The sequence below is a fragment of the Eschscholzia californica genome, unplaced genomic scaffold, assembly GCF_041429995.1.
Source record: "Eschscholzia californica isolate CP2 unplaced genomic scaffold, dmEscCali1.0.p SCAF_4, whole genome shotgun sequence".
NCBI classification, from domain to species: Eukaryota; Viridiplantae; Streptophyta; class Magnoliopsida; order Ranunculales; family Papaveraceae; genus Eschscholzia; species Eschscholzia californica.
Window position 1 is genome coordinate 47,833,690 of NW_028238461.1, and position 13,468 is coordinate 47,847,157.

At 36.0% G+C, this 13,468-nt stretch overlaps 2 protein-coding genes across 2 annotated transcripts; one reads left to right on the forward strand and one right to left on the reverse strand.

The window, feature by feature from the left end:
- Nucleotides 1-1,938, reverse strand: LOC147545451 (NAC domain-containing protein 2-like). The gene is made up of 3 exons (XM_086635152.1): nucleotides 1,656-1,938; nucleotides 1,246-1,547; nucleotides 1-1,084 (listed from the first exon to the last, which is right to left on the reverse strand). The coding sequence occupies exons 1-3, from the start codon at nucleotides 1,828-1,830 to the stop codon at nucleotides 491-493; spliced, it is 1,071 nt and encodes a 356-aa protein (XP_086491278.1). The 5' UTR covers nucleotides 1,831-1,938; the 3' UTR covers nucleotides 1-490.
- An 8,085-nt stretch (nucleotides 1,939-10,023) lies between these two features.
- LOC147545452 (uncharacterized) lies at nucleotides 10,024-10,759 on the forward strand. The gene is made up of 2 exons (XM_086638554.1): nucleotides 10,024-10,426; nucleotides 10,589-10,759. The coding sequence occupies exons 1-2, from the start codon at nucleotides 10,106-10,108 to the stop codon at nucleotides 10,757-10,759; spliced, it is 492 nt and encodes a 163-aa protein (XP_086494680.1). The 5' UTR covers nucleotides 10,024-10,105.
- The last annotated feature ends 2,709 nt before the right edge of the window (nucleotides 10,760-13,468 follow it).

Genomic DNA, 13,468 nt, shown 5'->3' on the forward strand with positions numbered 1-13,468 from the left:
TTGAAAAACAAAGAAAATCATTCATGTATATTCAATTCAAGCTTATTGTACAAAATCTATCACCAAAGAGTTCAACACATTAATCCATAGATTATCCACAAGAGTTTGGTAGCATTCATGATATTTATCCTCTTCATCTTCTCTTTTATATATTGGATACCCTTCTTTGTCTCTTCATAATGGAATCTTTTATTCTAATACTATCATCTATTCATCTTCAAATTAACCCTAAACTATCCTTTTCAAACCCCACATATATTATTTACAAATTGAGAAGCCAATCTCACTTGCAAATTGCAATACAAACAAAAGCTCTCATTGATCTTTCTTTCTATTTTATTGTTTTTTAATTAAGATTATCCATCACCCTTTGGATGAGGCTCATCTCTCTAGTCCCTAGCTAGCACTTTATATCTGAAATTGACTATACATTACCATCTAGTGGTTTGGTTTGGTTTGGTTCAGTTCGGTTCGGTTCGCGGGTGATTTTTCAGAATTGGAGGTTATTTTTAGAACCCATTAGGAATTGTTGGTTCAATAAAATTTGGTTGTGTGGGTCCAATTGAATATTAATACTATTGTTGGTGAAGTTGCAAGAATTCACCATAATTCTCTTTGATGGATTTGAGACTAATATTTCTTCATCATCTAAATTTCTTTTCAATGAGTTTTTCTCCATGACTTGAACTTGTGAAGGATAATCAATTTGAGGGTGGATCTCTTCATGAAACAAATAGTTGGTATTATTGTTCTTGGTGAAGTTATTAGTGGTAATTGATTGGTTTATTGGATCACCATAATTGAGAATTGGACTAAAATCCGAACCCGTTTGATCAAATGGGTAATCCAATAAGAGATGAGACAACGAGGAGTAATCGACAACGTTGAATAAATCGGAGAATGAACTAGATTTTTGTGGTTTGAGTATACTAGTAAATGATGTGTTGTGGTTAATAAGGTTTGATGAAACAGGCTGAGGTAATTCATTGATCAAAGGGTCTTCTTGTTCTTCTTGATCTGAAATAGAAATGGTTTGATGATTGGTGAACTTCTTGTAAATTCGGCAGAGAACCCATTCGTCTAACTGTGAAAAACATGAAAAAAAATGTATTAGTTTCAAATAATCGGTTCAAGTCTTGATTTATTCCTAACTAGAAGTCTCAAATCTTAATTAGTACTTCTTGAGTCTTCTCATTAAATTTTAGCAACTTATTATGCTGAAGTAAGCTTACTAATAAATCATACCCTCATGGAAGAGTCATTAAGCTTTGGTGGCTTATGGTTGAAACATTCCGAAAGGCGATATTCATGCATTATCCAATCAGATTTATGACCCTTTGGAGGTTTTCCCATGTAAAACACAAGAGCCTTCTTGATCCCAATAGGTTTGTTTTGATGATCTCCTCGCGACGTAAATATTGGTTTATCAGTTCCAGTTGCCTTCCAATATCCTGAAGCTGCAGATCGGTTAGGCCTGGCTCCTTTCGGGTATTTCCTATCCCTAGGGGTAAAGAAGTACCACTCTTTATCACCAAATACGGCGTGTGCTGTTAATATAAAAATTAATCACATAAGACACCTCATTATTAGTTCGCATATATAAAGGTACAAGTATTCAATTATATTAAAATCGAAAATTGAGTTAAATAGCTAACCTGGTAAGTGCCACGGATCAAATTTATAGATATCAACATCCGCGATGATAGATAAAGAATAGGGTAGGGATATATTTGTCGAGGCTGTCTTATTGAGAAGGTAATGGGTGATAAGTTCTTCGTCAGTGGGATGAAATCGAAAACCTGGTGGAAGTTCGGACTCAGGGTTTTTCATCTTAGTGGACCGAATTAATCGAAAATCTCTTTCACTAATCAATAATTAGTGTATATTCTTAGTCACTCTAATTAGAGAGAGTTTGAAGATAGAAAGGGAAGGAGGGGATTGAAATTTTTGGGATTGAAGGAAGAGAGGGGAATTTATGGTTGAGTGATATTTGTCTTGTAGTGAAAAAATTAGGATTAGAAGTGATCAAACAAATGATGATGTATTCACACATCTCTTTAAACAACTTTTTGAGTGAGAAAGACATGGACGAACTAGATCTAATTGTTTTATTAGATTAAGATCTTGACCGTTCACGTAGTGTATAGTTTGCCGTATTTGTGTTTCTTTTCTCAAAATTTCATTGAATGAATTGTCAATTTTTAGAAATAAAATGGTTGACAAAGTCTAAATTTTATCTGAAATAACTTTTGATATTTCGTTGTCGTCGCCTATTGGTTAGTTAAGCACTTGAGATGTCACCATGGTGATGGAGCTTGGAACACGCTAACCTGATCCCCCATTATTTGTTGAACAGACCAGATGTGGTTGATCTTCACTGGTTGGCCTATATCTCTGTCTAAATAGCTTAGGTAATAAGAGCCGACCACATCCAGAAACACCTACTTTTTTTTTTGGTTTAATTTGAAGATGATGATCATTGGGTACTTGGAGAGAAATTGAAGGATGCATTGGATATATGAATTCTGCTTCAGAAATGAGGGCCGATAACAACTCAAAATTCGATGTGGTCGGCTTCAATTAGTTCGGGCATGCGGAGAGAAAAACGTTCGAATCAATAGCAGTCGACCACATCAGATTTCAGCTGTTGTCAGCTTCTACTTTCGGGTGAAATAGCATTTCTTATGTGCAAATGCTCTAGACCATGCAAAAATCAACCGATTTTTGTGCTATAAGGAGAGACTAGATTGGGATCAATTAACATTGACCTAGATATTCTATAAACACTTAATTTGATGTAGATTATATGCAACCACATCTTTTCTTCCATCTTCTTCTCAAGATCTAACAATATTTAATAAGATTCCTTCCCAACTCATTTGGGGCAATGAAAAGCCTCTATGATTCATATAAATACTCCCTAACTGTTATTTGATGTTCGAATGTGTCATGTATAAGGGTCAACAACGTCTTGTTAGAAAAGTCGAGTGCTTTTCAAGTGCTATAATAAAGTCGTCTGCTTATAACAAAATGCCAAGTGCCTACACCCATATACTTTACCCAAATGTTGAAGTTTCTCTCTTCTCCATGGTTGCCAAAATAAGTTTTTTAGTCTGTAAACATCGTATTATTTATAGACAAAGTTTACATCGACAGAAGTAAAGTTACAATATCAGAGTGATTGAGTGAACAACAGAAAATAAACTCTAAGCACATCTTCCATCTTGTAACTTTCACGGTTGTATCACATAAAACTTCTCAGAACTAGCAGTCTCCCAACCAACTTGAGACTAAATCCACGATCGCTCGAAAGAAACAGATAAGTCTATTGATGAGCAACCGCCAAAACACAACTTCAAGTTCAACCGAATCCACCACTTAAAAACTTGAAATAGTTCAAACCACACCAGTAGAAGTCTATGGAAAAAGAAATACATAACTTCAAGGAAGCCAGGTAATTTTTTAAGAGCGGAACACGAAGATTCCAGAGTACTCCACCAGTATTCTCTCGAAGGAGAAAGAATGCCCCACCACAATCTATAAAGATCGTAACGAAACACCTGGGAACATGGGATGCTGACGAAGACAAAGCCAGTAAGAAGTTGTAGATAAACTGCGAATGGTGAGAGGTGAGAGAAAGAATCAAGATCGGTTAAAAGTACGAGCAAGGCTGAGGCCGAATTAGATGTGCTAACATGACTCGAAGCCCATAGCCTTCCAAAAAGCGTTGAAATTGTCTTATCAGGGTTGTCAAAATAAGTTTAGGAGGTACTTAGGATGTGATGCATGGAGTCTCCCTTATATTTTAGTTTGCCTTTTCTTTTGTTTCAGCGAGGGCATTTCAAAGGTGTAACCTAGGTAGGGGTTATCCGGCCTCGCACCAGGCTGAGTCCATACAAAATGGGCTAAGATGGGCCGCAACCTTGGGCTGGGCTGATGTGCCCACCTTGTTGACATAGTAAGGTACGACCGGGTTAGCCAAGGTATATAAGAGGTTGATGGACCATTGGACCAAGCTCGCCTAAGCTCGTGTAAAACATATTTGTATACTCGGGATATGGCCAGGGACGGAACTACAGCTAGGCCAAAGGGGGCCATGGCCCCCCTCGACCTAGCCGTAGTGGTTCACGTTGTAACCCCAAGTCACTGTGGTTACGGTATTAGTTCAAGTAATACGCAAGTTACAACAGCAAAGTGTAAATGGCTCGCTGGTAGAACTACTTGTTTATCACCTACCTGGCCTAGGTTCAATCCCTAAGAATGGCAATTTCTTTTTCTTTTTGCAATATGTGTTCGTTTTCACTTTTCTAAGAGTGTTTGGAATATATACCATCCAAGTTCTCTTACAAATTTCTCAAAAAAAAAAAATCTCTTACAAATTTAAATAAATGATATTAGTTAGTCTTGTTAAATATTTTTAGTAGGGAACTTGAATTTATTACACATTACCATTTTTTTTTTTTGAAAACCTAGAGACCAATCATTCACATGGACGGGACAATAAAAGCAAATTGTTACTCATTTACGAACAATTTTGTCGATTTTGTCTCAAAAATCTTTATTTAGAAGACGTTCTCAGTAATGAAAGCAAAATGATGTTAAACAAAATCATAGTTAAAAGGTACTAATTTATTTTAGATTATATATATAAAGACCATTTTCATAGGCGAAATACAAATATAAAATGTAAATAGATTGTCAAATAAAACAACCGAGTTCGTATTACATTGGCCCCCCTATATCTTTAATCCTGGTTTCGTCCCTGGATATGGCACATCGACTGCAGAACAATACTATAAATTAGAAATTCTCATTACCTATCTTTTCAGTGACAGAGACTAACGGGGTCACAATTTCCATATTGGCAGTTTGTACAACAAATGGAATTATAAACCATTTATATCCACGAACCACATCCTATCGAGCATATCCCTTGTTCATGTTTATATTAGGAGGGGATATGCTCTTGATATATTTCATAGGATCTACTAAAATTCTTTTTCAAAGTTTAGAGATGGTAGAAGTGGTTGATTACTTGATTTAGTATTCTGAACTAAAAAAATGTGAAATTTGGTTAGCTGTATTCACTTTGAAAAATATATTTTCGAAAGAAATCGATAAATATCGGCTTTGAAATTTTGAGATCTAGTGATAGTTTTTTAAATTTGTATGTCTCTCTAGCAGACCCCCATCCTACATTACAGTTTGTAGAAACAACCCATTGGCATGCATGCAAGCAGTAAGCATCATGTTAAGATGCATAGCTAGTCAAGCCTAAGGATCATAGAACTCTTCTAAATTAGTGTGAAAGGAAAGTAAGAAAGTCTTACACTCAAGTGAGTCAGTCCAGTATTTGCTTCTATACCTACCCAAAAACCCCACGTGCCACTTTATTCTTTCTCTTACTCAAAAGTGACCTGATATATATCCACCACCATAAACCACTACCCTTCCAAAATCACTAAATTTTAGTCCTAATGTCACTATATGCTACAAAGAACAACAATGGTTTTTTCAACAAAAAAAGAAAAAAGAAAAAAGAAAAAGAACAATCCCTATACTCTGCCCTGAAAAATAGGTTATTATCTATCCAAAATTCGACATAGACGCTAGAATTTCCCTCAAGCCATCCACACGTTTGTGCAATCTGATCGTCCACGTTGAATTTCAATATTTTTTATTAGCAAATTAACGAAAACAATCATATAACATTTGATAAAAGGTGATATAGTCGCTCGAGTACGAGTGCTTGGGATTTAATCTTAAAACTCCCCATGACAATCAAGGAGCATGCCAAATGAATAATAACCATCTCCCCAGTTAAGTTAATCCTTTAATCAATTAAAGTATAATATCTCTTAATTATATGTATAGTTTGTTTCTTTTGGGGAATCCACCTCATTTTTATCTAGCAGGACGATGCCACAAAATCATGTCTGCGTGGCGATGACGAAGGAGTCGCAATCCTAAGTGAAAGATAATATTAAAATTCATGATGTAATTAATCGTAGGTAGGAATGCGTTTATGTGCTTGCTCTTAATCACATTACATAAGTTTCAGAATTTAATCTAAAATATCACAAATTACTTTTTTTTTTGGGAAATCGATTACATTGTAACCAGACCTATAGCCCAACTAGATAATAGCCTAAAGCCCAACTACACTATCTTATTTATACCCTAATAATCCCAATCCAAATAACCAAAGATTTCACCTTCTCTGAGATTCGAACCTGGGACCTCCAGGGATTTCTGGAGTTCTATGTCAACCCCTTTGAACCACTTGGGCTACCAACTGTTGACCAAATTACTTCTTAATTGGCAGATAATAATACTAACAAAATTACAAATAGTAATAATAATTCTTAAATGTCACAATCTAAAAGCTACATGGATTGGTATTCCTAAAATTAGGGAAGACAATTGGTGTCAATTATTAAAAAAAAAAAATCAAAGTAGGTGGTTCATTGGTTGAAAATGGTGAGCCATTAGGTAGAGGACAGAATAAGGATAAAATTGAGTCATACTGGTATAAAGAAGGAATCATCCAAATTGAAACAAAAATTGATGATTATCCACAACTTTATAACCCTAACATCATAAACATCCTTCAATACAATAACAAGAATGATTTTGTTTTGTTCCTCTATCTCATTCTCTTCCCATAACTTAGGTCACCTCTTATTTTCCTAATTATTTTATATTGTCAAAATTCAAATACCCACATGTGAAATATGAAAATTTGATGATATATATAGATATATTGTGGATTTATTTCTTTGCCCATAACTCTTTGTTTTATGAATTGAAGGTTCATCAATAAAGAAAGAAAAGAAAAAACCAAAATCCAAGATGATGGGGGGTAAGATAGAAAGTGTGGATAGGTAGGCTTGACTTTGACTCCTTCATATGCAAAATGAAGATAAAGTGAAAAACAAACCTAACTAAAACTATGGAATGTGATTATGTGAATGAAAATTCTCACCACTCTCCATTCAAAGCCTAGAGTTTAACCTTATCTCTGTTTGAACCATCAATTTTTTCTTTCTTTTAATTAGTCGTGTGGATTTTATATTAATTAAATAGTTTCTTATTAGAATATTTGACTATCTTAAAGACTTTTTTACTAACTTATCTGTCGTATCAAGCATAACATAATCACATTCTGGTGAGTGGTAGCTTTTCACGTGGAATTAGTCGAATTCGGTGGCTAATGGTTATCCAAGTATATATTATTCCTAGCATCCTCTCATCAACTCATCCCACCCACAAATTATGCAAATATCAACGTATTATTTGTTTTATGTATTCTTACTTGTTATTTACACTTATTATTACAATTTTTGTAAAAGGGTAATTAGCTTTATCTAGACAATTTTGCTTTGTTTCCCTTTCTCTTATGGCCATTTAATATAATTTTGCTTTTTAAAAAAAAAAAAAAACAAAAACTAATCTATAATATCAATCGGAAAAATATCATTAATTACGTGTTTCGGTTAGCTGGGGAAACGAGGATCAAACCATCAGTTTTGTTATATTCAAGGATAATGCCATAGAAGACACCATTGTTGAAGTCTAAGATCAGAGACTTGGGCAGGAAATAGATTGAGCCATGGATGAGGAACTTCCTAAGTCCTTGAGATCGAAGCATCCACTTCTACCTCTACTCATGAAATCTAAGGAGACATCTTTTGTGAATGTACGTCCATCAATTAGTAGTAATAATTTTGTTTCATGCAAAACAAAATTCTATTAAATATGTTGTTTGTCTCGAAATTTGGGGATGTCACAACCCGAAGTCAGATGTGGCCGACTCTCATTAGTCGGGTCATGTAGAGAGAAAACTACCTTGACCAATGAAAGATAAATACGAAATCTTTTAGTTTATAAATACGAAATCTTTTAGTTTAAGCATAAATAAGAGTGAGGAAGAGAAAGGAGAATGAACAAAAGAAAGAGTGAAGGAGACAAGGACGGGGTAAGTAAAATGTCTGTTAGGCCCATAAAGATTGTGCTGAAAGACAACAAAGTGTGCCGACATACATGTTTAATATGTGAAAAATACTTGGAACACAAAAACTTGGGCCCAAAGTAGGGGTGCTCCTGAAGTTCTGAATAGCAAAAGTATGTTGTTTCAGTTTTAATATGCAGTGGCATTTTTTTGTTGAAAGTATATGCAGTGGCATTATTTCAACAACAAAGAAAATATGCAGTGGCATCTAAATGAGTACCCTAGTTTTTTTTTTTTCTTATTGAAAAGGCCGCGGCTTTGGGGAATAAAGAAAATTCTCCGGGGAATAAATTCTCGAGGGAATCCAGATTTTTTTGAAAATTCTCCAGGGAATAAATTTTTATGGGGAATACAGAATACATTTTTTTGAAAATGCTCCTCCATCTCATCTGTTCTCTCTGCCACTTCATCTTTTCGACACCTCATCATCTTCTCCGGCGAAAGTCGCCGGCCGGCAAATTTTCCGGCCGGCGACCTTCAAACATAAAAAAAATATATACTTTCTCTCTCTAATTTTTTTTTTCTTTTCTCTCTCTCTAGAACAGATCTAGAGAGAGAGAAGGTCTGTTCTCATAGAAAGGAGTAAGAAAAAGGTGAAATGGTTTTCAACGAATCAATATCATCATCGAAATGGAAACACAGAGCTTGCAGTCAAAATCTACTCTAGTAAAAACCCTAACCCTAATTTCGGCAAAATGGTGAGGGAGAATTAAATGAAGAGTAATAAATCAGAGAAGATTGAATGCTAATCCGCCATTTTCATTATCATCAAATCGAGAAGATTTCAAAGAACCCTTTTTTATTACTTTTCTGTCCTAAGCATTAAATTCGTCTTCTTCTTTCTTTCTCTAAAACTTCTCACCCTACCTGACATTTTCATAAGAACCCCATTAACATTAAATGCTTCAAATTTCTCCTCTTCTTCAATCTCTGTTTTTATCCTTCATTACTACTAGTGCATTTTCTCTCTCTAGTTTAATACTTGGGATTTTGTGTGTTTTCAATGTAAAAGCTCAAAAACCCTTCATTTATAAAGCTCTCTAAAATTCGATTTATCCTGAGAGAGAGAATTGTTTTTAATTATGATGATACTTCTTCTTCTGTTACTACCCTTTATTTGTCTATCTCTGTTATAAACAACTCTGTCTTAAAGTTTCGATCTTTTTCTCTCTCTACTACCCTTTTACATCTCTTTCTTTGCTTTCTCTCTCTAGATTTAAGAAGAAGGGTAAAGAAGAAGAAGAAGGAAATGGGTAGAGCTCCTTGCTGTGATAAGCAAGGACAAAAGAAAGGTCCATGGACTCCTGATGAAGATGAACTTCTTGTTCAATACATCAAAAAATATGGTCATGGTAGTTGGAGATCTGTCCCTAAGCTTGCTGGTTTTTTCTCTCTCTACACACTTTTTTGTTCAATACATCAAAAAAAATGAACTTCGTGAGAATAGACCTTCTCTCTCTCTCTCTAGATCCGTTCTAGAGAGAGAGAGAGGAGAGAAAATAAAATTTTAAAAAAATTTATGTTTGTCGCCGGCCGGAAAATTGGCCGGCCGGCGACTTTCGCCGGAGAAGATGATGAGGTGTCGAGAAGATGAAGTGGCAGAGAGAGGTGATGAGATGGAGGAGCCTTTTTTATAGCATCTTCTAAAATTAGAAGCCCCTTAGCAATAAAAAAAAAACATAAAAAGTCAATCTTATTTGACTAGTTTTAAGAAAAGTCTTTATTCCCCGGAGAATTTTCTTTATTCCCCAAAGCCGCGGCCTTGGCGTAAACAACTAGTTTTCTTCGTGAAAAAGACACATTATCTGGTCTTATTATATACGGCGCTTCAATTTACACCTATTACCAAAAATGTGTTTGACCGAATGTGCCGACAGGACAGGTTACATATTCTATGGCAATGTCCTAATAACAGTAATTAAGTATTAACCAAGAGGTGGAAATCTACTTCTTTACAAGTTATAATCACTTATATTGTCATACCACCTGTGAAGTTTGACTCCAAAGAAGAGGATCTTGATCTACATTTCCCTCTTCAATCATAAAGCAACACCCTCTTCCCCAACATCATCTCCATAAGCACTCAAAGTCAAAATGTTCCTACAGAAATTCATCAATGGCTTACTATTCATCTACTTCTTATTCATCACCATTGTAGCTCCACTCTTTGACGGACAAACCATTTTACCACTTACCTTCTTCTCCAAATTGCTCCTTGATCTCAAATCTGATTACGCCCATGGAAACAACGATTATTTAGTACTTGAGAAACCCCATTTCTTCGTTGGACTCGTTTGGGTTCAATTCCTCGTCCAATGGCCTTTATGCATTGCCAATCTCCACGGTATTCTCAATAACAAATCTTGGGTCAAAACTACCTGTTTGATCTATGGCGTCTCTACTGCTACTGGCATGGTATGTTATTATACTTCTACCTAATTTTAGTTCAATTATTCTTCATGTTTCCCCCCTTCTACTTTCAATTCAGGTCCTACCCAGAAGACCCACTAATCCTTTTTTTAGATCTTTGACCATCAAACTTATATGGACTATTGTTTGATGATATTGTTAATTCAGGTCGCAATTCTATCAGAAATAATCAAATCTCCAAAGGGTTCAACTAAGCTTGTTAGTATTTATGCACCTTTCATGGGTTTTGCTCTAATTGCAATTCTGAATGGTCTTATTCCACATTCATCAGTTAGTAATACCACAAGACCCCAAATGGGTAGGAAGAAAAGAGCTTGATTACTTGATGAGTTGACCTTGAAAACACACATTTATATACACTTGTAATTGTCTATGTCCTCAATGTCCATTATTGTAATTCATGTACATGATACTTCTATAAATACAAGTGACAAGCCCTAATGAGGGTATCTTGCCTTCAACAATTTCATGGTATCAGAGCTAGCCAACAACTTCTAAAAAGTTCTAAAAAGTTTTCCCTCCCTCCCACCCTAGTTTTCAACGTCTTCTTCTCTCTTTTTCATCTTCTTCATCTTCTTCATCTTCTTCATTCTTTTCTCCTCTCTTCAATGGCAGATCAAATCCCTGTAGGGTTTTATACCCTTCTACTAGTGTTTATAGCGGAAATATGACATCTAATGTCTACACTAGTATTCCCAGGATCACATGCAAAACTAGTAATTAATCTAATGGAGATAGTGGATTACCTTAATCGCTTTTCCCTCAAACTAGTTGAATTGATTGAAGAAGACCAAGAGCTTCAAGTGTAGCTCCTCTACTTGGGACACGAGCAATCAATTTGATCTCCCACCTTGTTGTATAGCTAGCACACCAATGGTGGTTGGATAATAAGAAGACCTTCTTCTTGCTTGACTAGATAGATAGTTAATGGGAATTAGCTCACTTTCTCCTCTCTACTTGATGTGGTAGAGTAAGAAAGCTTAGAGAGAAATTCCACACCTTATTCTCTGCCCTAAGAGTGTTTATATAGAACCCTAATAAGAATCCACCTCCTTTTAGGTTTCCCAAAACACCCTTTAGAATAAGATTTAGGGAAATAGTCGAAAATAGCAACTATTGGTATTTTCTCAATTCCCTAAGGAGATGACGTCCAAACCCAGCCAAAATTGGCAGATTTAATGTTCATAACATAAGGAAACGTCCCTCCAAAAATCAGCCCAATCCGAGCCCTAAAAGTGCCCGAATCGGCCTAGGCCCAAAAACCCTGCTTTTGGCCTTTTTGTACTATCTTTGCCTAATTCCTTTTTAGGCCTATGAGATATGTTTATGGGACACTCCCATGATTATATCTCACTCCCACTAGTCATATCCTAGATCAATTTGTCACTCTTATGTGTAACCCGTTGTAGGATCCGATCGAAGTTAGCCGCGAATTACTTCGTAATTCGACGATCGTAGTTGGTCTCTAGCTACAACTCTACGATCCCTAAATCAATCGGACTTGATGATCTTCCACATCAATTGTCCTATCCGACAAATTGTTCGCATTGTCACCTTGGTCGAAGGACATCTCCTTCAACTCCTTCAGACTCCCACTTGGACTTAGAACAAGTGCAATGCCTCGATTCCCGTGTCAATTTAGTATCCCATCTGATACGTCACGTCATTCAGACTTTCTTGATATCCGAGTACAACTGTAAAAGACAAACGATTAACTTTTAATCCGTTTGAGCGCGGCCACGCATTTTCAGTTGCTACTCATCAAGTGGCCTTGAGACACTTTGTACCTAATGTGATTAGGGTGACACAATCCATTCTTGCGCTCCCACTTAACTTCATGTCTATCCTGTCCTTCCCAGTGTCCGCCTTTATAACCTCCTTTTACGGCGCGGCGTTTAACGGAACCAAAGTCGGGCATTCCTTACATAAGATGAGTGGAGCACTCATGTTTTGAGGAATCTCTCCAATTGTCTTTATGAGAAGTATTGACGTTCATCACGAGTGATGTACTTCTCATTTGAGGGTTATCCAGTGTATAAACCTTTTACACACCCACGTAGTCGAATAGAATATACTATTCCTATAGCCCATGAAACTGCGCTATCCCATCGACTCCCGTGCTAGTCTTCGTGAGTCATCGTTGTCCATGCAATGACCTGGACCAGGGATTTGATAATAAATATTCCAAGTTCACTTAATAGGGTTTCATTCATCAGATCACGTATCTGACAAACCTATTCGGAATGTTTTATCATCAATGGACTGTCGTTTAAATACTAAACCAAATTTAGACGACTTGTGAAATAACTCTATTATTTCTGATAACGAGAGTTGTAAATCTGAGCCTCTTCCGTAAAACTCTTTTTACCCACTCAGTTTTACTCGTCGAGGTTTAAAATTATACCTCATGCCTTAGACTGTGTATGAATCTCATACTATGTCTTAGGTGACAGTTCAGTTTGACTACCGTGGTAGTCGGTTTTAAACTTTGCTAATTATCAATTAATTTGAAGACGGTTATCTTCAACCTTGATAATTTCTAATAACTTTTACTAGAGTTAAGGCTTTTAATTCTTTATGTAGTATTTGCAACAGTTCCCGGCTTAAACACTTTTAGCCTACTTTCCTTCCATGTCTGAAAGTTTGCTACGATGACATGTTCAATTTTGTACTACTTCATCCTTTAGCCTTCTAGGATGTACTAAGTAGTGTTTCGGTTTTCCAATCCGAATTCGGATGTTTAAATGCTAATCATGTCCAACATGATTGACTTTATGTTTTCGAACATAAATGTCTCTCTCATGCGTGCTAGCTCATCGGTGTCTTTTCAGACTCCGATTTTTGCAACGCCCTCTGTCATGAGTTTTTGGGTCGAAATTCTCTTAGACTTTCCGAGTCTTAGATTTTCTGTTTCGGATCTCAAGCATCTCAGCGTACTGAGTCTCTCTAATCCTATCATCCTTTTGATCTATGCTTATAGATCTTCAGATGCCCAAAATGGCATTTTATCCTTTTGTGTGTGGTCCT

What these genes read in the sequence shown, in the direction of transcription:
- LOC147545451 (XM_086635152.1), bottom strand. Translation starts at nt 1,830, where the DNA reads ATGAAAAACCCTGAGTCCGAACTTCCACCAGGTTTTCGATTTCATCCC. An exon ending in TGATCCGTGGCACTTACCAG is followed by an intron (nt 1,548 to 1,655) that starts GTTAGCTATTTA and finishes TTATATTAACAG; the next exon opens with CACACGCCGTATTTGGTGAT. An exon ending in TTAATGACTCTTCCATGAGG is followed by an intron (nt 1,085 to 1,245) that starts GTATGATTTATT and finishes TGTTTTTCACAG; the next exon opens with TTAGACGAATGGGTTCTCTG.
- LOC147545452 (XM_086638554.1), top strand. Translation starts at nt 10,106, where the DNA reads ATGTTCCTACAGAAATTCATCAATGGCTTACTATTCATCTACTTCTTA. An exon ending in TCTCTACTGCTACTGGCATG is followed by an intron (nt 10,427 to 10,588) that starts GTATGTTATTAT and finishes TTGTTAATTCAG; the next exon opens with GTCGCAATTCTATCAGAAAT.